This window comes from Patiria miniata, unplaced genomic scaffold (genome assembly GCF_015706575.1).
Source record: "Patiria miniata isolate m_02_andy unplaced genomic scaffold, ASM1570657v1 HiC_scaffold_1, whole genome shotgun sequence".
NCBI lineage: Eukaryota > Metazoa > Echinodermata > Asteroidea > Valvatida > Asterinidae > Patiria > Patiria miniata.
In genome coordinates this window covers 2,194,534-2,222,478 of record NW_024037047.1, presented here as the reverse complement: position 1 = coordinate 2,222,478, position 27,945 = coordinate 2,194,534, and the positions used below count along the sequence as shown (strand labels likewise).

Sequence of the window (27,945 nt, the reverse complement as noted above, 5' to 3'; positions counted from 1 at the left end):
ACATGACAGCACATTTCCAGCTGAAATTTTTTGAGGCAGGCACACATGAATATTCATCAAAAAGTTTACTATGAATATTCACTTCTCTTTTTTACACACGGCTTCGTGACTGGCCCATTTGTTGACCTTCATTTGCCGCGCGCGCGCGCGCCGAGTGCTCCAGTTCGGTCAAAGGTCAACCCGAATACCAACAACAAGCCCGAACATGTGAGAAGTTGCATTTTTTATGAACACGAAATTGTCTATTTTCTAGTCTATACTCTCCAAGATTTGACTGATTGGTTGAAGTAGTAGGTGAAGTATGTAGGGTTTGGATATCTGTTCAGATAGGAACTTATCTTTTGTGAATTGCTGTAAAGACAGAACAATATTTGCGTCGACAGGTCGATGTTGTTCTTGCCAGTTCCAGGAAATACACAGCATGTATTTCGTGAAAAAAGTTTATTAACGCTTGAAACTATGGCGTATCGTGTGTTTACGGATAAAAATTGAAATAAATTTTGAGAGTGTCATTTATGTACACTCGTTTCCGTATTATTGTGATGGGCGGGGATTTTTCGTTTTTTTTTCCCCTTGGGGCCAGGGGGGGGGGGGGGGGGGTAAATGGGCCCGTCTCGCATTTTTTTCTCAGTCAGGTGTAGTCCGAGTAACTTGGACCCAACTTATCGCCTTTTTAAAAATTTGGACATGGTCTGGCGATAGTAGGGTCCAAGCCCATTCCTCGACCTAGACAACACAGTCACTGACAGTCCCAAAAACCAACATTTTCCAACAAAAAACATCAGATTTCACCTTCAAAACGGCCTCCAAATTACTAGATATGTCACCTGAGGTACAAGTAGACATAGATGATTAAGATGGTTGTACTTAAGTTTACTTACGATCCGGAAAAAAAGTGAAATTTTCCGTTCAATTCTGGAGACCCCCTCTGCCTAGGTTGTCGTTGTTGTGCTCACGTTCAAAACTGCATGATAATGGCGTCTGACCTCGACCTCATGCAAATGTGGTGCGGTGCGCTTGCGCATAATGCACTGCATCATACACGGCAGATTCCCCTGCGCCGTGCCGACGACTGTTTCCTGATGTAGAGCGCTGTGTAAGTTCGCGGTACGCTTGGGAGTCGCGCTGGCTAGCCAGGCGTACCGCGAACTTACACAGCGCTCTACATCAGGAAACAGTCGTCGGCGCGGCGCAGGGGAATCTGCCGTGTATGCTGCATTATGTGCATTATGCGCAAGCGCGCCGCACCACATTTGCATGAGGTCGAGGTCAGACGCCATTATCATGCAGTTTTGAACGTGAGCACAACAACGACAACCTAGGCAGAGGGGGTCTCCAGAATTGAACGGAAAATTTCACTTTTTTTCCGGATCGTAAGTAAACTTAAGTACAACCATCTTAATCATCTATGTCTACTTGTACCTCAGGTGACATATCTAGTAATTTGGAGGCCGTTTTGAAGGTGAAATCTGATGTTTTTTGTTGGAAAATGTTGGTTTTTGGGACTGTCAGTGACTGTGTTGTCTAGGTCGAGGAATGGGCTTGGACCCTACTATCGCCAGACCATGTCCAAATTTTTAAAAAGGCGATAAGTTGGGTCCAAGTTACTCGGACTAAGTCAGGTGCATTCTTAAGCCGTATGACATGGCCGTCAGGTCGTATAGTGCTCGCATCTGTCTACTCATGCTTGTGTACATAAGCCACTTTATTTAAGAAAGGAATTACTGCATACTGCGCATGCGCTCTCAAGATTCAACGCTTTACTTTTGTGGATAAACAGTTTGCCATACACGAGAAACATCATTCATAGCGGGGTACCAACTAAACCCGTGAACGTGGCTATATACATAGCCATGCTTCAATCTATAATAAAAACACTCTATTGTGATCGAGTGACTGTTCTAGCCGAATTTCGGCTACATTTGACAGAATATTTGCATACAAAAATCAGTTGTACAGAAAATCCAGCAGAATATTTTTTTCGGCAGAATTATGTAGATAAAGGACAATGAAAAAGAGTGGAGAAATATGGGCACATTTGTTTTGAAAACCCTGAAACAAACCCTTACACAATGGAACAGCAACATATACTGGGTGATTGGCAGACTTTTGAAGTGGATTTTACACACTAGCACTAAGTAGCAGAATTTTACTTGGTATTACGGTCATCCTGCCATGTAAGATGGTTAGTCGGGTACCCACTTGTGATACTCCTACCGTTTTGCGCTTGCGGAACTCGAGGTACCGGTACCAGAGTGTCATGCCTGTCTTTGATTTTCTGATCATTTTGAAAACACTCGTTGTGACAAAGTTGTGCCGTATTTTACTTCGAATTTCTTGACAATGACAGATCCAACACTCGTGTAAATTCACAGGAGGGTCATTCTATAAATTTGGGGTCCAAAGTGTGACATTTACCCGTCCCTGTTACCTTGGTACTTTGTAATTTGCCATTCAAGCATCATTAAAAGTGACTTCAAATGATTGTTTATTTGTTGGGTAGGTAGTTTGCTATTCATAATCACTCTTGGAGGATGACTGCATTAAGGAGTGCATCAAAATTATACAATCATAGATGTCAGATGTAACAGGGACGGGAAAAAAAGTGGACCCCAAATTTATAGAATGACCCAGGAAGCCTAACAAGTAAGTGATTTATCTATTGGCAAAATTGTGCGTGGTTATATGTAGCGGATCAAAAGGGGTGTCGGACGCTTCGCCCCATTTCCACGTCGCCCCATGTCACTTCGCCCCTAACCACTTCGCCCCATCCCCACTTCGCCCCATCCGCACTTCGCCCCATCCCCACTTCGCCCCATGTAGATTGGTTCCTCCAAGAGTGAAATTAGGATGTCAAAGGTATTGTCGTTCTCAGATAAGTGGGAGACGGGTTGGTATAGCCGGGTTAGGAACAAAGTTGGATCTTTTACTTCAAGCTTTTTTTCTCGGTAGGGGAGAGTGATAGCTTGAGAGGTTGGTTATGAATTGTTTATTTGGTCAATGTTGGTGGGCTAATTCTTTCCGTTGGTTAGCAATTAGTGAATCTGTTGGAATTGTTTTTAAGCCAATAAAATAGATGAGGATTTTTTTTTTACATGTAACAGCTGGGGCGAAGTGGGGATGGGGCGAAGTGGGGATGGGGCGAAGTGGGAATGGGGCGAAGTGGGAATGGGGCGAAGTGGGAATGGGGCGAAGTGGGAATGGGGCGAAGTGGGAATGGGGCGAAGTGGGGATGGGGCGAAGTGGGGATGGGGCGAAGTGGGGATGGGGCGAAGTGGGAATGGGGCGAAGTGGGGATGGGGCGAAGTGGGGATGGGGCGAAGTGGGGATGGGGCGAAGTGGGGATGGGGCGAAGTGGTTAGGGGCGAAGTGACATGGGGCGACGTGGAAATGGGGCGCAGTGTCCGACATTCATCAAAAGATATAATGATTTCGCTTGTATTTATGCGAGGGAAGCGAGTGGTGTTGTATACAATGCCACGCTTACGGGACCAACAAACTGATGGTTCATAATTTTCATGAAAGCAAGAAGCAAAGTATTTATCATGTTATGATTAAATATTGCTGTGTTCCAGACCTCTAGGCAGCATGAGCAACTGGGGTAATTGGGGGACATCCTTCGGCTATGCAGACGGCAGTGGTGATGAGGACGAGGATGGGGATGCGGGGTACCAGACCGCCTTTAGCACTAAGGACGGTCTCATCTTCCTGGTGGACTGCGGCGAGTCTATGTTTCAGAAGGCGGAGCCTGACGAGGACAGCCATTTCCAGCTTTGCGTCAAAGTTTGTATTTTGTCAGGCTAAGGCTAGCATTTTACACACGTGCCTATGGAAAGAGGCTGAATCGACTTCCCATATGGACAGATGAAGCTGCGGAGCACACTGGTCCAATGGTCACAGTGTTCAACTCGTGCCGTGGTACATGGGTTCGAACCCTGATGCAGCACATGGTGCTTTAGTCCGAAAATTTTGGACTCTCAATACTCTGTATGAGAGTCCCAAAACTTAAGGTATTGAAAACATGCAAAACAAGAAAATAGACTGGCACCTAAAACGGTTACACCTCTATGTTCCGACACCCCTATGTTCCGACTGCACATATTGCTATTCCTAACCCTAACCCTAACCCTAACCCTAACCGGGAGTAACACAATCTAGGTTGTCGGAACATAGGGGTGTCGGAACATAGAGCAGTCACCCCTAAAACAACCAGTCAACAGAGCTTCAGTACTGCATCAATCAACCATGCCAAAAGAATTTAAGAAACATGTGGCATGAAGCGGGAACTAGTCTCAATTTACTACACATTTCTCCATAGTCAAGCCACCAGACTATTGACACCGAAAAGAAGTCAGTCTTTTCAAATAGTTGGACCATGGTTGGACATGTACCAGTCTAGTGTTTAGCCCCATTTTGAAATCACTTGACTGCCCTCTCATGTGCAAAATATTGAAGAAAAGTCTCCTTTAAAAATTGAATTGAGTCTGCAAACTTGGTTGGTGAAATACTGAGGACATTTTCTTTGCCCCAGTGGAATTTTTTGAGAAATGTGCTGGCTAAACTGTGAGTAAAGTGGGCCTGATTTAGTTTTGCATGTTTCAGAGCACTCCAGAACCCTGTCTGATGGTACTTGTGTTCTTGGGCAAGACACTTTACTACAATTGCCTCTCTCCACCCAGGAGTATAAACATGTAGTATTATGGGGTACATATGTGAAGGTAGATTAATTGCAGCTTTTCAGAACAAAACTGGTCTCATGGCCTGATCAACTAGGGTAATAATTCGTTGGTTGCACCACGAACCGACGTATCGCATTTTTTTTGTGTTTCAAGAAAAACCGATTTAAAGTTGGTCATTATGTTGTAGGTTCATTCCATATAGTCTCTGTGTAAGAATTCAAGCTGTTTCGTTTTTGCTAGTAAATTATAGATTGAACTTTATTGTATGCAATCCGTGTGCATCTGAGTTGCTAAGTTTTTGAGAAATTCTGCTCCAAAGTTATTTGTCACTTCGTGAAACAGATTTTTGTCATGTTTATCGTATGTCATACAACGCGCGTAATAGTGGCCGTGTGCCAGATACAGAGATACGTCGGTTCGTGAAACGCTTAATTCCAATTTTCATGTCGACGCTGCTTTGTGACGTCATAGCACTATGGGAATTAGCGTGTAAAGCGGCGTATCGGTATACGCCACTTTGTGGTGCAGCATTCTTCATTTTCTAGAGATACGCCGCACAATCTAATTAGCGTTCTTAGTTAATTAGAAGTCCGATCGGAATAAAACTTTCTGAGAATGAGCACTTTGATGAAATAATAACGTTAATGACAAAAACTCAATTTGGCAAAAAATCGAGATACGCCGGTTCGTGGTGCGACCGACGAATTGTGAAGTGCTTTGAGACCTTTGGTATAAAGCGCTGTATAAGTGTCACATTATTATTATTATTAATTTGAATGCGATCAAGGTTTTTCCTGAAGTGTGATTGGGTACAAACCCGACGTTGTAATGTAGTCAAATCCAACACCAGTCCATCACATGTCCAGTCACCAGCAACAGTGCATCGCATTCTGCGCATGTGTGAGAAATAACAAATGTGTATTGGTGCTGTGTGTCTATTATGTGACACACGCGCAACATGTACTGTACATTGAATGGACACAGCTAGAAATACGTATGTGTATGCCACAAAAAGTCTGCCACATCCAATGCAAGAACGAGGTTTTTTTTGTGTCTTTTCTTGTGAACGGTAAGGCATTAGATTAATAAGGGAATAAATGTGTGCTCCGGAGGTTTTTATCACTCTGTTTAAGACCACATAGAGTCTGGGTGCTGATAATTACCCGAGCCGGAGGCGAGGGTAATTATCAGCACCCAGACTCTAAGTGGTCTTAAACAGAGTGATAAATACCGACCGAGCACATGTTTATTCCCATTCATAAATACCATTTCGGTAAAAAAAAAAAAAATCATATAATTCGTTCAAAACATCCCGATTTTGTTCAACAAATTCACTGTATGCTTTTTGAAACATCCCTCTTGCAAAATAATGGAGTGTTCAGCTGGCGAGTAAGATGTAAACAACCCTTTTATGGAGATTGACGCGCGCGTATCATGTTCTGCGCGATGTCGCGCAGAACGTGCGTTGCGTTTTGAATTTAGAACTGTACAATTCTGACTCCCTGGTAGTGTTGCGCATGCCCACGTGAGGATTGTGAACGTTCAACCAATGAAACGATTAGAGGCACTGGATTTTTAGGAGTCCACATTTTATTGTGACACTGGAAAAGTGTTTAAGACCAGCTAGCCATGTCTTTATCATCCGTTTAAGACCGGCCACCTGACGGGCTCTCGACCAATAGGAATGCGTAAACTGTCTTAGGTATTTATGAATTTTGCTTAATAACTACAGATCACAGCCAATTATAACACTTGGGCTAACATCCGCCATAACGAAACACTATGTTTACGTGGGCTACTCGAAACGGTAACTATGATTGCACTGAGTTGACCCCTGAGTGATGTCATGACTTCAGCGTACTGGCACCTGATTTTTCTACTCGTTATTTTTTGGCAGTGTGCCCGCAGTGTGTTGACCAATAAGATCATCAGCAGTGACAAGGATATGTTGGGAGTTGTCCTCTTTGGAACGGAGAAGAACAAAAACAGCGGGAACTTTGAACACGTCTACGTACTTCAGGTGAATTTTTGAATTTTCTCTGCATTTATAAACCAACATTCATTTATTGTTGAAGACCCTTTATGTAGTTTGGTGTCTTTGTGCTTGCTTGTACTGGAGGGTCAGCCTAGTTGATCTCTTTGTACCTACCTGCATGACTGTTTGACTGACTGACTGACTAACTGACTGACTGACCACCGTCATTTGTGAAGAGAGCCGGGCAGTGCTATCATATAGGATTACCAAACATGAGTTTTCGAGACTTTTGTCTGAAATCAGACTTTTTGAATCTGAGAGAAAGACATTATTATCTTTGAAAGATATGGATCTTTTAAACATTTCATCCATTTTCAGACTTGTTTGTAAATTGACCATCTCATCCCAAGATTACCGTGTAATATTTACTAATGAATTGGCCAGATCCTCCCCATTGTGTAGACCAGGGCCCAATTTTGTGGCGCTGCTAAGCACACGATTTTCTGCTAACGGTGCCTCCTTCTATTTCATTGAGTCCATAAGCAGTAAGCACAGCAAAGGCACGCTTACGTCAGAGGAAATAATTGCTTAAATCAGTGACGTAACAACAGAAATCTCCATGTGGGCGCGACCTTTAACACATCTGCGCAGTGAAATAGTGCTTAAGGTTAGCGCATTTTTCTGCTATGCTAAGCACAACCTTTCTGTTAACTGTTAAGCCGCTGTGAAACTTTGACCTGGTACATGAGAAGAATTTTAGTAAATACTTGAGCCATTTTCATGATTTTGAATCATTTTATTAGAATTGTGTGCACTCAAGATCCAACTTTACTAGTCTTGTCTTTGAATTTTCTGTCACCTTATTCCGGGGTTTCAATTTCACTTCACAGGATCTTGACAATCCCAGCGCTGCACGAATTCTGGAACTTGAAAGCTTGTTAGAGGGTATGTAACATGTTTTCCAATGTTTTTAAGCTCTGGCCGGAGTTTCTACATGTACATGTCACTTGTTGGTCTTTCTGTCTGTCCGTTAATTCCCGAAAATTGACAAAAAGTATGGTGTTCCATATGTGCCATCCGCGTCGCATTTTTCGGCGTCGCACTTTTAAGCTCTGGCAGGGATATATAATATTCTAATATGCGGTATATTCAGACAGCCCTATATTTAACCAATAACACACATAAAAAACTTTTTCTCATATACTTTATTTAGGCCAAAAAAAAAATTCTCCGGTTTCTGGTATGCGCGCGCGTCGTCGTAGCCATGCGCATCGGCAAAATGAAAACGTTTTTTTTTTCAATGAAAGATGATGTCTCAAAACCGCCAAACTCACTGGTTTGACTGGAATCCTGCTGCTGCACAATTTTAACGTGTTTTTAGATTGGGTTATGGTCGAGAATAAGGTTTATGTGACCTCTCTGGACTCCCATATATTTGCACTAAGTTTAGTCGGGCACCATTTGCAGTCATCAGCCGACATTTGAAGCAAAAAAATCAGGTAAAAAAAAAAAAAAAAAGCCGCGTCGCTGCACCACTTTTTGGGCAAGCTCCATACCAGAAACCGGAGACTTTTTTTTTTGGCCTTAAATGTTGTTTTTTGCCTAATGTGGTAATTACACAAATTGAATGTGGTGCCAGATGTTTTCTTTTTACTGTAGAATTAAGTTTATAATTTGGTTTATTTTATTTCCTTTTCAAGATGATTATGACTTCAAGGCCAATTTTGGCCATAATGCCGGCTTCTCACTCAGCGATGCACTTTGGACATGCTCCAATATGTTTTCACAGAGGTAAAATATGTCTAAACTAATATCTGTGAATTTCTATAATAAAAAAGATCAGTATTTGAATTCCAAGAGCATATTTTTTTTCTTATAGAAGGGAACTTTTGCCAGGGTAACACTTAAATGTTCATTAAAATCTTGACATCAGATTTTGGACATGTTCACGTTTGTTGTTTTATTTTATTAACACATTTTTCTTTAACACAACTAAACAGGAATAGTTGGGGGTTTAAAAAACGCCTTTAAATACAAAAACCTTTACTCCAGTGTGTGTGTGCAAACTTGAGGTCACATACTGAGGGCGCTGTACCATCTGACCATTAACTATTGGCCAAGTTTGGGCAAGGACCATTAGTCGACTAGTGGTTGATTTGTGAGGTACCTTACGCCTGCGCACTGATAGCAACATGCGAACGTCTCTAGTCAAACGCTGGTCAAAAATGTCATCGCAAAACTTGTAGATCCTAGCTCTCTGCTAGCGTTATGAATGTGCGCGGCTATTGGTTACCAGCGATGCGACCAGCCCCATTAGGTTGGTTCCAAATAGTCGACTAGCGTAGTCAACCACCGTCGACTAGACAGAGTTCGGGCAAGCTTTAGTCGAACTATGGTTAACCATTGGTCAACTATAGTCCTTGCGCAAACTTGGCCCTTGTTACAATAACTGTACAAAATGGTGATATAACCAGGTAGTTTACTGAGCAGCATACATATCCCGTACCTGCACCATTTCTAACGGTCCTGATATGTCATGTTTAGGCCAAAAAAAAAAATATTCGGTCTCTGGTCAGACCAAAGTTCCGGAATTGACGCGGCCACGTGGCTTTTTTTTTTTTTTTTTTTTTTTTTCTTCAAGCTTGGATTGTACAGACAAGGTGGGGTACTATTTTGCTTTCTTGGTGTCCTCATGTACATTGGTGTCCTCCATAATTTGCCTTGGTGCTTTCGATCATTTGCCTTGGTGCAATTTCCCATTCCTTGGTGCTCTTTGGTAAAAAAAAATTGAGGAGGTGCGGAAATAGAGGGCGCTGTTGGAGCTACCGCGGAACATTTTGGAACAAAAAAAGATCGACGTGCATGATTAAAATCGACGCGCGCGCTGACCAGAGACCGACTTTTTTTTTTTGGCCTTACATAGCTAGTTTTTCTTTTTTTTTCTTTTGGTCAAGCACCCAGAAAATTGGTCACAAGAGAGTTCTACTGTTCACCAACAATGACGACCCCCACGCTAACGACCTCGCGGCCCAACGGCAAGCCAAGACCAAGGCTAAAGATCTGCATGAGATTGGCATCGACATTGAACTCATGCATCTGGCTCAACCAGGCAAAGACTTCGACCATTCCAAGTTTTATCAGGTATGGACTCCTGCACGAATGCTAGATTGCGCGTTGTGACCACTACCAAAAACCGAAACAGGCAGGACAGACTTCTTGGGGGTACACGCATACTGAAATTTGTATCCTTGTGGAGACTTTCTTTGTTCTCTTGTAGTAAAGTTTTCGAGTTTGAAAGAGTAGTTTTAAAATGCTTTTACTTTTTATAACCAGAATTAATTTCCTTGGCTGAAAATCGGACTTAATATCCCTTTTCTAAAACTCTTCCATTTGCGACAAATCAACCCACCTTGGAAATTCCTAGTTTTTGAGTAAAATCCATATATCTATTTCGTAAAAACCTTATGGAGATGTATTCATCTATAGAAATTGCCCTGTGGAGACGTATACAATCTTTTGTTCCCTATTGTGTGCATGTCTCCAGAGGGCACGGTGTATCAGATCCGGTTAACGCGTGTGTGCCAGAAACCAGTGTAGCGTCTTCACGTGAATGTCGGGCATTGTCGGCAGTGCACTGAGATTCTCACTCCCAGTGGTCTCCCCCAACTTTCACTTTGTAACTGTTGTGGAAATACTTGGGCACAGATTCCATTTGAAATACATTTTGATTCAATAACACTGTCATGGCGGCGTCATGGAACTTTTAGTTCTGTTGCCGTGTACCAAGTGATGATGTACTATACAGTAAACCCCGGCTAAGTCGGCACTCTCGGGACCCGAGAATTTGTGACGACTTACCCGAATGCCGACATCTGCTGTAAATCGTCATTTTGCCGACTTACATGAATGGCCTTTTTTGCACACATGACTCATTGCACTACTTGGCTTCGATTTACCCTGGTTTATCTCCTTAATGCTTGAGTTGAATCCAGCAAATTAATCCTCGAATTGTATCATCACGTTTGGGGTATTGTGGAGACCACGTGTGCAAAATAGTAATACATATGTACGTGCACAGTAACAAAGTATTAAATGCTTGCGTGGTCCGGTATACCACGCACACATTGACTGCAGCACTAGTCATTCAATAAGACGACCCCAAACTGGACAGAGTGCATGTGTACAGCCTAGAGGGGGTACTGGTATTGATATGCTCACGATGCATATGCCATGTATGCAGTAGGAAACCCTTTTGCAACACCAATGCATGCAGCGATCACGGGCCGTGACACTTCTTGCCAACCGCAGTACGGGAAGTCGATGCCAATGCGTGATTTTTTAAATGCCGGCTTACACAAAGGATTTTATAATGCTTTTTATGGAAAGGGGACCGAAAGTAACACGACGACCTGAGCGAAATGGCGACTTACAAAAGCCGACTTGGAAATGAGAAAAATCAATGGAAATTTACGGACAATCAGGACTTTAGTCAGACGGCCGACTTGAGCAATATGACGACTTGTACGATATCGACTTAGCCGGAGTTTACTGTACTTCTCTTTATGCATGTCTGCTGTATACTTGTTGCTCGTTCAGTGCACCACTCTGATGCTTTTTGTGGTGCTCAGTTGTCTTGTGTCAAACTGGAAGGCTGAAAGGGAGTGGTGTCTCTTGCACCAGGAGCATTAGGCTCCTAAGATGCCTATTATAAACCTTAAAGGGACACTGCGTATGTTTATCGGAAAGAACATTTAAAAGTGGGATATAGACATCCACACAACTATCCTTTAAAAATTGGGGTTTTTGTGTCATTCCTGTATTATGCGTGCGAGAACAACATTTTTCGGGTCCACTTTTGCGACCCCAAAAAGTCAAGCTGTTTGGATGCTAGTTGCGATTTCATCCGTAAAGTGTTCGCCTTTTGCGGACGTCAAAGAAACCACATTTTGTGTATTGATGATTGGTCACCGCTGTTCGCTGTACGTATATGGTGCTGTATACGTACGTTATATTAAAAAGACACACAACGTGTACATCGTACATTGACTGAACGACAGGAAAAACGTATTCGTGCTCCGTCATGTCCGATGTAAACAACCGGGGTTTTTTGTCTTTTTTTTCCGGGAACGTTAAGACATTACCCGGTAGGTTGGTTTCCTTTCAACCAGATATTTGAAATAGGATAAGTAAACAATGCAAGACACGGAACAACCCTTATTTTATTCTGGGAAAGTCATGGAAAAGTTGGGGCATTTCCTTTTAAGATTCCTGTGGTAAACACTTTATCAGCAAAACCAAAACACATACATGTTTCTTTTTTCAGGACATTGTGTTTTCACCAGACGACGAAGATCTTGGCGTCCTGCCAGACCCAGCCGAGAAGTTTGAGGAGTTGCTCAATCGAGTCCGGGCCAAGGACCACAAGAAACGCTCGCTGGGAAGACTGAATTTTAACCTTGGCCAAGGGTTGGATCTCGGAGTAGGAGTGTGAGTTGGTCTTACTATCTATCTGTTTGTCTGATCTTGAGCGTTTCTCCCCTCACTCATTCCTTGTTTCCATAATTTGATGTGTCTCATCCAGTCATGTGTTGCTGAAAATTGCCCAGCCGACTCATACATGTACTTGAAAAGGTTTAAGTTAATGCGGTAAGGTTATCTTATTAATTATTGTTTCTTCTACATGTATCTTGTCCAATACAGTTATAATCTTGTACGACAACAGACCAAACCATACCCAGTCAAGCTGTACAAGAAAACCAACGAACAACTCAAAAGCAAGTCACGCATGTTCTGTGAGGTAGGTCAAGATGTGTTTTGTGCTGCTAGGAAATACTCAATTAAAGAAGAGAAGTAATTACTGTGGAATTTTAATCTGGCTTTTATTCAGATGCATGTTCACTTATAATATTCACTGCCAACAAAACAACTTCCCAGCTTGATCATTGGCAATGACCAGTAGTGAAAAACTATGAGACTTCGGGAAAAAACTTCTTGACTGGCCGTGACAAAATTTACAATTGGTTATATTTTCTTAGGGCCACCATGTTTTTGTAATACAACAACGGGTTACCGTGAAGACCGGATAAACGTTTGTACAAGTCAGTCTAAAAAAAGTTTACACTTTTTCAGACACAGATTTCACAAAACTGGGGAGACATGTTGAAATTGTTTCAAGATATTCTTTGACTGCATGTACAAGATCTTGGGGGTACATGGAGAAAACAGTGCTGAAAATAAATCTGTAATAGAGAAATGGAGGTCATTTACAGAAAAAAGTCACAAATCAGTTTGTCCACACGCGTGGATGAGATGGCTATTGTAATTGCAGTTCCTTTGTGCTATTGTTTTGACCATGCCTCGTAGACTTGCGTGTGCACAAACTGGTTTTTGACAATTCTGTGAATGGCTGCCATTTCTTAATTAAGGCCTTGTTCTCAACGCCGTTTTCACCATATGTACATGTCACACCGAGACCTTGTACTTTACATATATCTGAAAACAGTTTCAACTTGTCTCCCCAATTTTGAGAAATCTGCATCTGAAAAAGTGTACAACTTTTTTTTTTTGGACCACCTGCAGAAGGCACCTGCTGAATGGTCAGGATCTGGATGTCACGTTGCAGTCTTGTTTTGCATAACTAATCGCCGAATCTACTTGCAAGTCATAGACCCTTGTTGGCTGTGCTGATTGAGTAAAGAGCCTTGGTCATGGCTAGAGTATGGGGGGGGGGGGGACGAACCTGTGTTCACAGGAACGGAGTGCCCATCTCTCTTTCATTAGCGATTGGGCCAGACTCATATGCTGCTGTGGGGGGATCGCCACACCTCCTCCACAGCGAGTCTGTTACCTTCCCAGCATTGAATAATGCCAGTACCCATTTAACACCTGGGTTGAGAGGAGTAATTGAGGTGAAGCGCCTTACTCAAGGGCACAACACGCATGGCCATGGCGGGGCTCGAACCCACAACCTCACGATCGTGAATCCTGTGCTCTGCCGCAAGGCCACACGTGCCCACGATTAGTTATGCAAAACAAGCCAGAGTATGAGTATGAGCGTTTCACCTCTGCAATTTAAGCTCAGCATGTTGCTCTCATGCATCAGGATACCGGAGAACTACTCATGCCGACAGACATTAAGAAATATCAGATGTACGGAGGAAGGAACATCGTCTTTGAAAAAGAAGAAATTACTGAAATGAAGAACTTTGGCGAATCAGGTTTGTAATGGATGTACTTGTATGAGTGTTTTTTTTTTCACCCTAACATCCTAGCCATTACTGGTTACGTACAGGCATGCAACTTTTCCTCGGATCAGCTGATTTCCTCGTTCTTCACTTCACACTTGTGCCATTCAAAACTGAAAAACACTGTACAAAGTCTTGTAAAGATTGGAGTTTCCTCGTTTTTAGTTTCTTCCAAGTTGCATGCCTGTACATATACATCTATTTAGTCCGAAGTCCCATTGGTTCGACGTCCCATCGTATCGGGACGTATAGACCAACAGGACGTGTAGACCAAATGGACGTTGGACCAATGGGACGTACATGTAAGACTAAAGCCCGGTTCATACTTCGCGCGAATGCGAATGTGAAGTGAATTTGACGTCTTGAAACTTTCGCTGCGAAATTCACCCGAGTTGAAATATGTTCAACTTTTACGAATTCGCAGCGCAAATACTTGCCATCACATCACAAATTCGCGTTTGCTTTCGCTTTCGCGCCGAGTATGAACCGGGCTTAATGGGATATCGGCCTATAGAGATGTCCCAGTCAATACTTTGGGATAAAGAACTGAGTACTTCAGAATACGAAGAGTGTTGTGCAGACTTATATTTCATACTACCGTTTACAAGTAGTAGTATTTTATAGCTTAAGGTGAGGTTAGGTTAAAGAAGCTCTAGAGTAGGGGGGATGTGGGGGTTCAAGAGCAGAGGGTTCGGTAAAGACACAATTTTCCCGTCTTCTGCATCCTTTTCCTAATATTCTCTCCCCCCTTAGATGTAACTCTCCTCATTTCGCTCGGTTGTTGTTTTGTTACAGAGATGTTGATGCCGTAAGTTTTTTTGATAAGAGCTTTTTTCTTGAGACAATCTTTGAGCCACTGTTTTTCGATCTCGTGTGTTACGTCTTCATTTACATTTTGATTATTTTCTACGTCCCTAGCGTTTGACCTGATATCTTCTTTCATGCGATGAAACTTGCTGAATTGGCTGTTTATCAACGTGAATTCTTCATGAGTAAATAATGTCCCCATCATTTCACAGCTTATGAAATAAGGTCACCTATGGTTTTAGCTTGAGGGTCATACCATGTACCATTTAGAAGAAAAGTAAGGCATACGCATGGTTAGAAAAAAAGAAAAAAGACAAATGAAGAAAGAAATAATCGAACCATTTTAAAAGAGTGATCGGGTCGTACACACATTGTAGAAGGACACATGGTGCTGTAGTAGTCTCGTAGAATCTCCCAGGATTTTTAGGTCAACTTTCATGCCCTATTCTTAAGCATAAATGGGGTTTTGCAGTCATTGGGAATGCATGCGTTTGATTATTGTGCTGTTTTGTGCAAACTTAAAGATAGTTTGACCAATTGTTTGCTTATTGTTGTTTGTGGCAGGTTTAGTTCTGATGGGTTTTAAGCCTCGCTCTTCCCTCAAGCGATATTTCCACATCCGCCCCTCCCAGTTTCTCTTCCCCGACGAAAGTGTGGTCAAGGGAAGCACCTCCCTGTTTTCCGCCTTGCTCCAGCGTTGCCTGGCGAGGGACGTGGTTGCAATCTGTCGTTTCATCCCGCGCAAGAACTCCACGCCATTCTTTGTCGCACTCTGTGCCCAGGTAATATACAGCCCGTCCCAAATACCCATACTGTTTTAGTTCTAGCATCGGTGCGGAAACGCGTACCGCCGTTATTTTTAAACAATTTCAAAACTTGGAATCTGAACTTTATCCCCGGCAAGTATTGGTTTGATATTTAATAAGAGATTTAAAATCATTCGTGTTATTAATAAAGACATGTCGAAAACAAACTCAACCAATTTCAAGAAAAATCGATGATGCGGCACATCAGATGCAAAATCGAGTCACACTTTCAGACCGCTTTCTGAATAGGTACATACTTGCACGTAAACTTGAACTTGAACTTGATACGAAGGACAGTATTGTGAAATCAATCATTTTAAGAAGTAGTCTATGTGCAATAATAAAGAATAGGAAACACACCAAGTAGAAGTCAACAAGATCATCATATCATGAACATGATGAGCCATTCCCACATTAGAAAAAAGTGTGCATGATCCATAGAGCTATATTAAATTACTAGAGCGCTAACTTTGTGTACAAAGTAATGCCTGCTGGGCGCATCCATGTTTGTGCACAAGCCTATGGAGACCTAGAAATTTTGTACGGCTTTTGTACGGCTATTTGGATATCTGCGTTTGTATTCCATACCGGTGCGTTATCGAAGCCAATACGCCCAAAACCGAAACGCACGATCAGCAAATGAGCGTGTCATTTTACTCTACGCAAACAGCGCAATGCGTGCGCGTATTCGCTGCAAATGCTTTTTGTCATCACGTTGTTTGAACCGTCAATGACCCACTTAAGTTGTTTGCGTATGTTCTACTTGCGCGTTGCATGTAGAATACACTTTCAAAATTCAATCCATCTAATTTCATTGTGTTCTACAAACACGCACATGAATTCAAAATGTCTGCGCCCAGGACGGCTTCAAAGCATCTCCGTGCGCAGAATGACGAGTTAGCGCTCTAGTAATTTAATATAGCTCTATGGCATGATCTGTCTTCCTTTTTGAGTTTGGAGCCATTACTCTCTTTTAATTAAGCTGTTGAACAATAATTTCATCAGTTCCTTTTTGGATAGCTGCAACTGATCTACTCTACCTGTAACGGCACATGGTTTAAATGTCAGCTAAGGCAGTTCATTCCAAAGTCAGACTTGCGATATTCAATATCATTTCTAATTCATCCCTTATCTCTGATATTACATGTTGTTGTTGTATTTCATTATCGAAATTTGAATTTCCTTTTTTTAGGAGGAGGAGTTGGATGAGCACAATGTTCAGGTCACGCCTCCCGGATTCCATCTCATCTACTTACCCAACTCCGAGGACATCAGGAAACTGACCCTCCCTGAACAACCCAGAGGTAGTTATAGCACCTTTCATACCAAACTGAATTGACCATGGTAGATTCAACCCAGAGGTAGTTAGCACCTTTCATACCAAACTGAATTGACCCATGGTAGATTCAACCCAGAGGTAGTTAGCACCTTTCATACCAAACTGTATTGACCCATGGTAGATTCAACCCAGCGGTAGTTAGCGCCTTTCATACCAAACTGAATTGACCCATGGTAGATTCAACCCAGAGGTAGTTAGCACCTTTCATACCAAACTGTATTGACCCATGGTAGATTCAACCCAGAGGTAGTTAGCACCTTTCATACCAAACTGAATTGACCCATGGTAGATTCAACCCAGAGGTAGTTAGCACCTTTCATACCAAACTGAATTGACCCATGGTAGATTCAACCCAGAGGTAGTTAGCACCTTTCATACCAAACTGTATTGACCCATGGTAGATTCAACCCAGCGGTAGTTAGCGCCTTTCATACCAAACTGAATTGACCCATGGTAGATTCAACCCAGAGGTAGTTAGCACCTTTCATACCAAACTGTATTGACCCATGGTAGATTCAACCCAGAGGTAGTTAGCACCTTTCATACCAAACTGAATTGACCCATGGTAGATTCAACCCAGAGGTAGTTAGCACCTTTCATACCAAACTGAATTGACCCATGTTAGATTCAACCCAGAGGTAGTTAGCACCTTTCATACCAAACTGAATTGACCCATGGTAGATTCAACCCAGAGGTAGTTAGCACCTTTCATACCAAACTGAATTGACCCATGGTAGATTTAACCCAGAGGTAGTTAGCACCTTTCATACCAAACTGTATTGACCCATGGTAGATTCAACCCAGAGGTAGTTAGCACCTTTCATACCAAACTGAATTGACCCATGGTAGATTCAACCCAGAGGTAGTTAGCACCTTTCATACCAAACTGAATTGACCCATGGTAGATTCAACCCAGAGGTAGTTAGCACCTTTCATACCAAACTGAATTGACCCATGGTAGATTCAACCCAGAGGTAGTTAGCACCTTTCATACCAAACTGAATTGACCCATGGTAGATTCAACCCAGAGGTAGTTAGCACCTTTCATACCAAACTGTATTGACCCATGGTAGATTCAACCCAGAGGTAGTTAGCACCTTTCATACCAAACTGAATTGACCCATGGTAGATTCAACCCAGAGGTAGTTAGCACCTTTCATACCAAACTGAATTGACCCATGGTAGATTCAACCCAGAGGTAGTTAGCACCTTTCATACCAAATTGAATTGACCCATGGTAGATTCAACCCAGAGGTAGTTAGCACCTTTCATACCAAACTGAATTGGCCCATGGTAGATTCAACCCAGAGGTAGTTAGCACCTTTCATACCAAACTGAATTGACCCATAGTAGATTCATTGAGCAAGCTAATGGCCCGTGACCATTCAGCCCTGGTATGAAAAGGGCCCTCTGGTAAGCTCGTCCCCTCACAAGAAGTCCTTTCGTACCGTCCCAGCTACCGGCCCAGGAGCTGGTCCGGTTGCTAATCAGGAACTCCTCTATCCTGGGGTCTATTGTTTGCAAGTATTGACACAAGTAATATATCCCAGAAGAAACCCGCTTGTGGTTTTCATCTCTCAGCGCGAAACAATAGAACACTTTCGTCGGCACAGATCAAAACCCTTGCCTTGTGGTTTCGCGTACAATGGGACCGTGAATTAAAAAGGCGTTTGGAAGGATTGTATCTTTAATCCGGTAAATCTGCTATTGTTCTGCTCTGGACATTCTCTGAAGAGCAATAAATTGATGCGCCTGACTGATTTCAAAACTTCTGGTCAGACAGGACCATATACCGGACGAGACTGGGCTGAAGACCGGACTGGCTTTGGACCGGACGAGGTACCGGGGGGCCCTTTTCATACCAGGGCTGAATGGTCACGGTCCCTAAGGGCATGTGCAGAAACTGAAATCATCCAGGCGTCGTGATTGTAGAACCAAGCAATAGACTCATCAAACTTCGCTTGTACCCCTGCCCTGAAACAGGATGCTTGGATACTTGGAAGAACCAACCAAGAACCAAACCAATAAAAGTCAAAATCCAGTCTCGGACCGAGACTTGGTTAAGAAATTGTGCAAATGTATGTTAAGTGTTTTGGGTTTTTTTTGTTGGCAGCGAATGTTGATCAGATCGACAAAGCCAAAGAGGTCATCAAGAAGCTGCAGTTCAAATTTAAGAGCGAGAATTTTGAGAACCCAGTCCTGCAGACACACTACCGCAACCTGGAAGCTCTAGCCCTCGATCGGGACAAACCAGAAGACATCGTAGATCATACAGGTCAGGGGTCAACAGTGGTTGATTTGTTTGTCAGTTTGTTACTCAGAATATGAAAGAAGGGGTCAGGGGTCATCAGTGTTTTGTTTGTCAGTTTGTTAGTCAGAATATGAATGAAGGGGTCAAGGGTCATCAGTGTTTTGTTTGTTCGTCAGTTACTCGGAATATGAATGAAGGGGTCAGGGGTCATCAGTCACCAGTGTTTTGTTTGTCAGTTTGTTACTCAGAATATGAATCAAGGGGTCAGGGGTCATCAGTGGGAGTTTGTTAGTCAGACTGAGGATGAAGAGGTCAGGGGTCATCAGTGGTTCATTTGTTTGTCATTTCGTTGCTCAGATTGAGGATGAAGGGGTCAGGGGTCATCAGTGGTTCATTTGTTACTCAGAATATGAATGAAGGGGTCAGGGGTCATCAGTGTTTTATTTGTCAGTTTGTTACTCAGAGTATGAATGTGGGTTCAGAGGTCATCACTGGTTGGTTAGTTAGCTTGATTGATTTTGACTGAACGTCTTGTCTCCTCCTTAGCCCCTGACTTTGCCATGATTACCAAGCGGGCTGGGGACAAGATCGAAGAATTCAAGGACTTGGTTTTCCCCGATGGGTATGTGCCTGGTGCCAAGCAACGTAAGGTATGCCCAGCCATTGTTCTTCTTCTAGATGCTAGACTATTGCTTTGATGGTGTTGTGATGTATTGTTTTGATTTTTTTTTTATTAATAACATACATGTAGAGCTCTGCCCTCATTTGGATTTATCCAAATATTGTCGTGTGCCAAGGAAAAGGACGTTAGCAGCCCAAGAATGAAAAAAAAAAAAAAAAAACCTTTGCAGGTATTCTAGGTTAAAAGTTCTTTGCTCCCATTTCTAAATTAAAATTTCCATTCAGCTGAAATTTGACTTGTGGAATTTGTTAATATTTGATATAATATTGTGCCTTTTTCTTTCAACGCATTACTTAATTTTGAATTGATTTCGATTTTTATGCTAAGGACCTTTTACCGGGAACTCCCCCTACGTTAAACGCGCGCTTAAGCGACATGACACATCATGACCTTCTTTTGCCAGGAATAAACTTGGCATTACCTACCCACTTCAATTGGACCGTGTTAACGTACTTGGAACATATTTTGTTACATTATCCCTGCTATGCCCAGTGCAGTTGGCAGAGAATTATCAGACCTTTCAAAACATTTTGAATTTGCCTGACTAAAAGGGTTTTGAAAGGTGAAATAGTGCTGGAACTTTGAAACTTTTCGAAAGGTTTCGGAAGGTGAAGCAACTCTGTGGGCAAATTCAGTAAGTTGCCTTTCAATACCTTTCGAAAGGAATTGAAAGGTGTGGTAGTGCAGTAACAATAAATTCTGGAGGATTTTAAAAGGTCCTGCATTTTTTGTCCTCCAATTTGCCAGAATCCAGATTTTGAGGGGTTTTGAATGGTCAAACCACAGGAGAGTTAAAGTATTACATTATAGTATTACACGCTAATGTCCTTTTGCCGTGGACAAATAATGAAAAACCTCCTTCTGTCTTTTTCATACTGTTTATTACGTCAGAATGACGTAACCCCTTCAGACAAAATGTATATCAAATGAAAGCTATTTCCATGCTCTATCGATGACCCACAAATCCGAATTTGACCTTTTTACCCATTTTTTTGCCTATCAAGGTGTGCAATATCCGTTGTGATATTCAGAGCCTTAAAGGGGCACTAGGTCCTAAAATCCCTGAAAATGTTATGATTTGGATTGTTTACTTAGCCTATTTCAAACATCTGGTTGAAAGGAAACCAACCTAATGTCTTACTGTTCCCGAGAAAAGACGAAAAAACCCCGCTTGTTTACATCGGACATGACAGTACGAATACGTTTTTCATGTCGCTCTCATGTACACTATACACGTTGTGTGTCTCGGGAACAGCGCGCGGTGACCAATCACCAATGCAAAAAATGGTGGTTTTCTTCAATGTCCGCAAAAGGCGAACACTTTACGCGTACGAATGAAATCACAACTAGCATCCAAACAGCTCGAATTTATGGGGTCGCAAAAATGGACCCCTAAATTCGTTCTTGCACGCATAATACAGGAATAACACAAAAACGCCCAGTTTAGAAAGGATAGTTGTGTGGATGTTTATATCCGACTTTTAAAAGTTATTTCCGATTATCATCATCTCGTTCAAAGCGCGTTTTGTAGCCCAATTGGGCTGTTCCAGGACCTAGTGTCCCTTTAACAAAGACTGCCAACAAAGGGCTATATAACTCAGTTGGTAGAGTGCAGCAGTTTGGTAGTCTTTAAGCCACAGGTCCACATTCTATTATTATTACAAAATGTAACTAAAGGGCGAGTAAAAAAACACAAACCCCAAAAATTATATTTCATATTTAAAAAAATATTTAGCACCAAACATGATAATGACTGGTAAGCCAATTTCATAAGCTACTTTCAGATGAAAGCAATTACTGAAATTGCTCAATCCGTTCAAAGAATATCACCGTTTAAACGCAATTACCCTAAAACCTCTTTCTTCCAAAAATGCGGTTTCGAGAATCGTTGTCACAATTTTCTTCAAACATCCCCAGCAATAAAAACCTATTCAACAAAGTCCTTTTGAAGGCCCGTCTTTTAAAAAAAATAGGATTTTATAAATCATATTGTTTGCCTAACCATGGTTGTTAATATAGATATTGTGCACTACCGTTGTTGACAGTTGTTGAAAACAAGTATTCTGCGTCCTTTTCTTTGTTGTTCCAAACAATTAGAATACACAATAAACTACTTTTTTTGATGAAACAGGTTTTAGGGTCATTGCGTTTAAATGGTGATATCCGTTGAACAGATTTTAGCAATTTCAGTAATTTTTTTCATCTGAAAGTAGCTTATGAAATTGGCTTTCCGGTCATTATTTTTGCTGCTACATATTTTCTTAAATATGAAATATATTTTTTGGGGTTCGGGTTCCGCTTTTTTGACTCGCCCTGTACTTTAGTTCTCTCTGAAAAGAAAGCCAATATCTGCTCCAGAACATTTTGAATCGTGCTGAGTTGATGCCACGTTGGATGCTTTGCAGTTACCCGAAAAAGTATCTATCGATTTATTGTCAGAAACTATGCTCAAGCTGAAGATAGGCTGGTATCAAACACCCTGTGAAATTATTCTGCCTTGAAGGCGGTTTCAAAATCGGGTGTACACGGGCACATTTTGTACATGCCTTAGCAAAGGAATCCAGTTACGAGACCAACAAATTGTGACCTGTTCTGTCAAAAGCAGACGCTTCTGGGCAGAGGTTGAAATTGAGATAGGGCCAAAAAAAAATGCTGTGGGGGTAATTTTTGTCGATTTTCAAATGTTTGCATATTTGTAATCCTGAACATGTCTAAAATATACTATAAAAGTTTGAAACCCTAATTTGAACTAAAGGCCTACTATTTTTGATGATTTTGATAAGTTATATCAGTTTAAGAAATAACTGTATTGTGACGTTCGTGGCCATTTTCTCCGTTTTCTACTTTTCGACACAATGAACTTCAAAATAGCATAACTCTGCCCAGGAATGACCGGTTTCAAAAATTAAACCACCTATTAAAAGGAAAAAGACATATGTTAACAATATGTAAAAATATCATTTTTGGCCTTATGCCCAGAAAAGTCTGATTTTGACAGAACAGGTCACAATTGTTCTTACGTTTTCTCTGTGTCGTCTGAGCTGTTGTGCACCCTGCATAAGGTTGTTGCTTCTTTGACAAAAAATTTGAAAAGAAAAGAACAGCTCAATAACAGGCAAATGATCCTAAACAGGGTAAGTCAAAAAAACGAAACCCAAATGTCAGGACTATTGTTTTATTGAAGTTCTGCATGTAGCACTTTCAAAATCTAGGATATGAAAGCCCAATTCATAAGCTTTCATTTAAATCCCTCATGCACTTTTCAAGTTACGGAACTTTAAACACAACCACCATTTTAAAGTTCTGTCCAGGGATCACAAATAAGGTGTACGTTCTTTCAGCAAAACGAAAACAATTCACACACATCCCTATGTGATTTGTTTTCGTTTTGCTGAAAGAACACTGAACTTTTTTGTTATCCGTGGACAGAACCTTAAAACAGTGGTTGTGTTTAAAATTCCGTAACTTGAAAAGTATCTGAGTGAGTTGAATGATTCTTGTACTAAACGAAAGTGTAGGAATGGGGCTTTCATATCCTAGATTTTGAAAGTGCTACCGGTACATGCAGATCTTCACTGAAACAATGGTCCCAACATTTGGGTTTCTTTTTTTTTTGCTCACCCTGTATGTACATTTAAAGAGGTTGTGGATATGATCGAAGACATTACCGTCATTTTTTGGGTATATGTAACCTAAGGTGTGATGAAATAAAAACGACTATTGTTTCTGTCATGAAATGAGTACAAAGATAACTTTTGAGACCTATTTTTCAGGTCCTGTTTCGTCCCGAACGTGCAATTTGTGTAAAGGTCGTCGTTGCGGGCAGCAAACAAAACACACTAAATCGTGACGTAATTAACAGGACTCGTTTATGCTAATCTGCATCGGGAGCCCTGTTTATTACGTCACGATTTACTATGTTTTGTTTGCTGCCCGCAACGACGACTTTTACACAAATTGCATCTTCGGGTCGAAACAGGCATGACAGGACTTGAAAACAGCTCTCAAAAGTACCTTTTATACTCATTTTATGACAGAAACAATAGTCGTTTTTATTTCATCACACCTTAGGCTACATACATGTATACCCGAAAAATGACGGAAATGTCTTCGAGCATTCCACAACCTCTTTAAAGGAAGCTTGGACCAGTTAGCACAAGTTTTAACCATATAATTGGTTGATCTTGTTACATAAGGTTGGGGGTGATTCCAGCAGAGCAAAGCCAACAGTCGATGTGGATATGAACCAGTATGCCCAACAGGGAAAGGTAATGTGAATTTATCAGAGATTTAGGAACTGGTGTAGGGCGCAGTTAGACAGGTGACTACAACAGACAGATGGAAACATGCACAGGTGGTCACAATGAACAGGTGTTCAAAATGGACAGGTGGTCATAATGGACAGGTGGTCATAATGGACAGGTGGTCATAATGGACAGGTGGTCATAATGGACAGATGGTCATAATGGACAGGTGGTCATAATGGACAGGTGGTCATAATGGACAGGTGGTCATAATGGACAGGTGGTCATAATGGACAGGTGGTCATAATGGACAGGTGGTCATAATGGACAGGTGGTCATAATGGACAGGTGGTCATAATGGACAGGTGGTCATAATGGACAGGTGGTCATAATGGACAGGTGGTCATAATGGACAGGTGGTCATAATGGACAGGTGGTCATAATGGACAGGTGGTCATAATGGACAGGTGGTCATAATGGACAGGTGGTCATAATGGACAGGTGGTCATAATGGACAGGTGGTCATAATGGACAGGTGGTCATAATGGACAGGTGGTCATAATGGACAGGTGGTCATAATGGACAGGTGGTCATAATGGACAGGTGGTCATAATGGACAGGTGGTCATAATGGACAGGTGGTCATAATGGACAGGTGGTCATAATGGACAGGTGGTCATAATGGACAGGTGGTCATAATGGACAGGTGGTCATAATGGACAGGTGGTCATAATGGACAGGTGGTCATAATGGACAGGTGGTCATAATGGACAGGTGGTCATAATGGACAGGTGGTCATAATGGACAGGTGGTCATAATGGACAGGTGTCCGCAATGGACAGATGGTCACAATGAACTGGTGGTCACAATGGACAGGTGGCTTCAATGAACTGGTGTCCACAGTGGACAGATGTCCACAGGGACATGTGTTTGTAATAGACAGGTGTCTGCAATGGACAGATGGTCACAATGGACAGATGGTCACAATGAACTGGTGGTCACAATTGCTAGGTGTCCCCAATGGACAGGTGGTCACAATGAACAGTTGGTCACAATGGACAGATGTCTGCACTGGACAGGTGGCCACAATGACAGGCGGTTACAATGGACAGGTGGTCACAATGGACACATGTCAACAATGAACAGGTGGTCACAAAGAGCAGATGGTCACAATGGACTGGTGTGCACAATGGACAGGTGGCCACAATGAACATGAAGTCACAATGGACAGATGGCCTGAATGGACAGGTGTGCACAATGGACAGGTGGCCACAATGAACATGAAGTCACAATGGACAGATGGCCTGAATGGACAGGTTGACACATTCAGAAGACGTGTTAATGAACAGATGGATGCAACACACAGGTTGGCAATTTAGACACGTGGCTGCAACGGTTAGATTGACATGAGGACAGGTAACCTCATGAATGCAACTAACAACTGTTCACAGTAAGTAAGTTCGGTACGGAAACTACGCATGTGCACAATGATACGGGTCACGGGTCATTGGGGATAATCGAAGGCTCAAGTACGCGCACGTACCCGGGTGCACGACGCTCGCATGTTAATTTGCTTATCACCGTTTGCGAGTTAGCCACGCCCCTTAGACAACCCTATGGAGTTTTTGTACACTTAGTTTTGTTTGTCTCAGATTTTGTGCGTTCCGCGTCCATTTGTATATCATGTAATTGGACAATATTTCACAATCTACGTTGACGCAATTTTAACACGATTCTACCGCGATAGGTCAATTACAAGCGGAATAGGCGTATGTGTAGCATCACATATCATCATGTCAGCGATTTAATTCCGCATGACCTTTGACATGGCTACTTCATGAGATACCAATCTGGCTTATTGGCCAGTGTCTGTCTTAAGCAGGTGAAATAGTAATTACGGTTCCCTGAATTTTTTTTTTCTCAGCTGGGTAAGTTGACCGTTGCTGTCCTGAAGGAATTCTGCTCCAAGAACGGTCTCTCCACTGCGGGCAAGAAAAACGATCTCATCAAGACCGTCTCAGGTCACTTTGGTGTTTGAATCCCGACCTATGACCTCGCCAGGCCTTAACACTTCCAACTACTGTTCATCTCTGTTTTCTTTATAGTCTGGTGGCATATGGTCGGAATTGTGACCGACTGGTCCAAATCACCAAACATGGCAGATGGATTCTTGTAGCCCTAAAGAAGATATTTCGAAGGGGTGACATCTAAAACAAATTGGGGAAGGGTGCCTAATTTGCATAAATCGTTAATACCTGCCGTGTAATATATTTGATTCCCATATTGGGTACGTTTTTATTTTATAATTTTTTGAAAAGTATATTCTGGGAATTCCACTTACATATCCTTACTTAAATAATATTTCATAAAAGCATAACAGAGACTAGACGATTACGAGGACATAATAATTAATAAAGATAAAAAAATGGCTACCATTATACCCTAAAGTTGTGTGAATTTACCTTTTTAGATACCATCAAGTTGTCTGGCCAAACATCAGTATTGATGAATATCATGAACGAAGTTCATCGGGCTGGTGAAATTTCAACTTAAATGAATTTTCTATAAACACAGGCAATTACTAACGTAGTTTCGTTTACATTGCAACTAGTTTCACTAGTCATCCTCAGAACGAAGCACCACCAGTCGGTTGGTGGCGCTGTTGCCCGTTACAGCCACTAGGGATACATACCTGCAAATAAATTCCCATAGACACTAGTGCTAAATGCCCATACTTCAAAATTCTTTTAAAAATACTCAAAACTCTCACAGGTATTCAAGCTGCACAGAAAAATGATGATCAATGTGTCATCTTGCATTTTCTGTTCAATTTTTGGTGGGTTGACCATTGACTTTTCGAGATATTTTCACGCAAAGAAGACGACTTCTATTTTCTCCAAAGCGGAAAAGTAGCCATCTTGAAAAACGATCCCTCCACAACATGGCAAAATAGCGCCACTTTCAAGCCCAATAGCATCCAAAATGCTCAGAATTGGAAGCCCCAAGTCCGGGCCAGAGGTTCATTACCATATCTCTTCAATTCCCCAATTTTACGGCGCTCAGAACTCTCTAATATAAAATATTTTGAGTGTATAACTTCTATTCATGAGCTTGGCGGATCAATTTACCGGTGTGCACCCCTAGATGGTGGTCTGGCCGCTTGTGTCCTCCCCCGGGGTGATACTTGGGGTATGAGGGGGTCCCACATGTGTGACAGTTCATACCCTCCCTCATCTCTGTTAAGAGTTGATCGTCATCTCCTTATCCATAGACTTTCCCGTATCCAACATCTAAATACCCCAAGTACCACCCCAGGGGAGGACACAAGCGGCCAGACCACCATCTAGTGGCCGCAACAGGCAACAGCGCCACCAACCGACTGGTGGTGCTTTGTTCTGAGGATGACTAGTAAAACTAGTCGAAACGTAAACGAAACTACGTAAAGTAATTGGCTGTGTTTATAGAAAATTCATTTACACAATCAGGGAAATCCCCCAAAATAAGAGATAATTGTTGGTTATCAACATTATGTCTACATCAAAACGTTTTCTTAGCAATAATTTCGGGAATTTCCGTGAACTTGTTCAAGTGTCCCTCTTTTTAGGCAACCCTTCACCTACTTTTAAGTCCAATTTACGGACACCTCGTTTCCCCCCCCCCCATTTTTGTTTTTTGGGCTTAATATCACAATGTTGTAATTTTTCACATGAAGTTAATCATTTTCCATAAAGTTTTGTTAGGGTAACTGTGCCAGTAAACAACTTGGTGAATTTGAAGCTCATGAGTACTGATGAGGTTTGGCAAGACTACTTGATGATATCTGGAGACAAGGTAAATGCGCGCAACTTTAGGGTATAATAGTAGCCGAGCAGTTAGAGCGTGGAGCTACGGAGTGGAAGGTTGGCGGTTCGAATCCCAT

The 27,945-nt window shown here is 42.0% G+C and overlaps 1 protein-coding gene across 4 annotated transcripts; it reads left to right on the top strand.

Annotated features, from left to right (window-relative positions):
• Positions 1-119: 119 nt before the first annotated feature.
• LOC119737169 (X-ray repair cross-complementing protein 5-like) lies at positions 120-26,473 on the top strand. Of its 4 annotated transcripts, none has more exons than XM_038211445.1 (15): positions 120-207; positions 3,576-3,783; positions 6,577-6,699; positions 7,545-7,599; positions 8,355-8,445; positions 9,609-9,795; positions 11,978-12,141; positions 12,355-12,451; positions 13,757-13,871; positions 15,270-15,487; positions 16,704-16,815; positions 18,964-19,125; positions 19,648-19,751; positions 23,980-24,051; positions 25,951-26,473. In XM_038211445.1, the coding sequence occupies exons 2-15, from the start codon at positions 3,589-3,591 to the stop codon at positions 26,062-26,064; spliced, it is 1,809 nt and encodes a 602-aa protein (XP_038067373.1). In that variant the 5' UTR covers positions 120-207; positions 3,576-3,588; the 3' UTR covers positions 26,065-26,473. The 4 variants fall into 4 exon arrangements, with proteins under 4 accessions (XP_038067373.1, XP_038067547.1, XP_038067298.1 ...); XM_038211619.1 differs by having other exon boundaries at positions 164-290; XM_038211370.1 differs by having other exon boundaries at positions 164-294.
• The last annotated feature ends 1,472 nt before the right edge of the window (positions 26,474-27,945 follow it).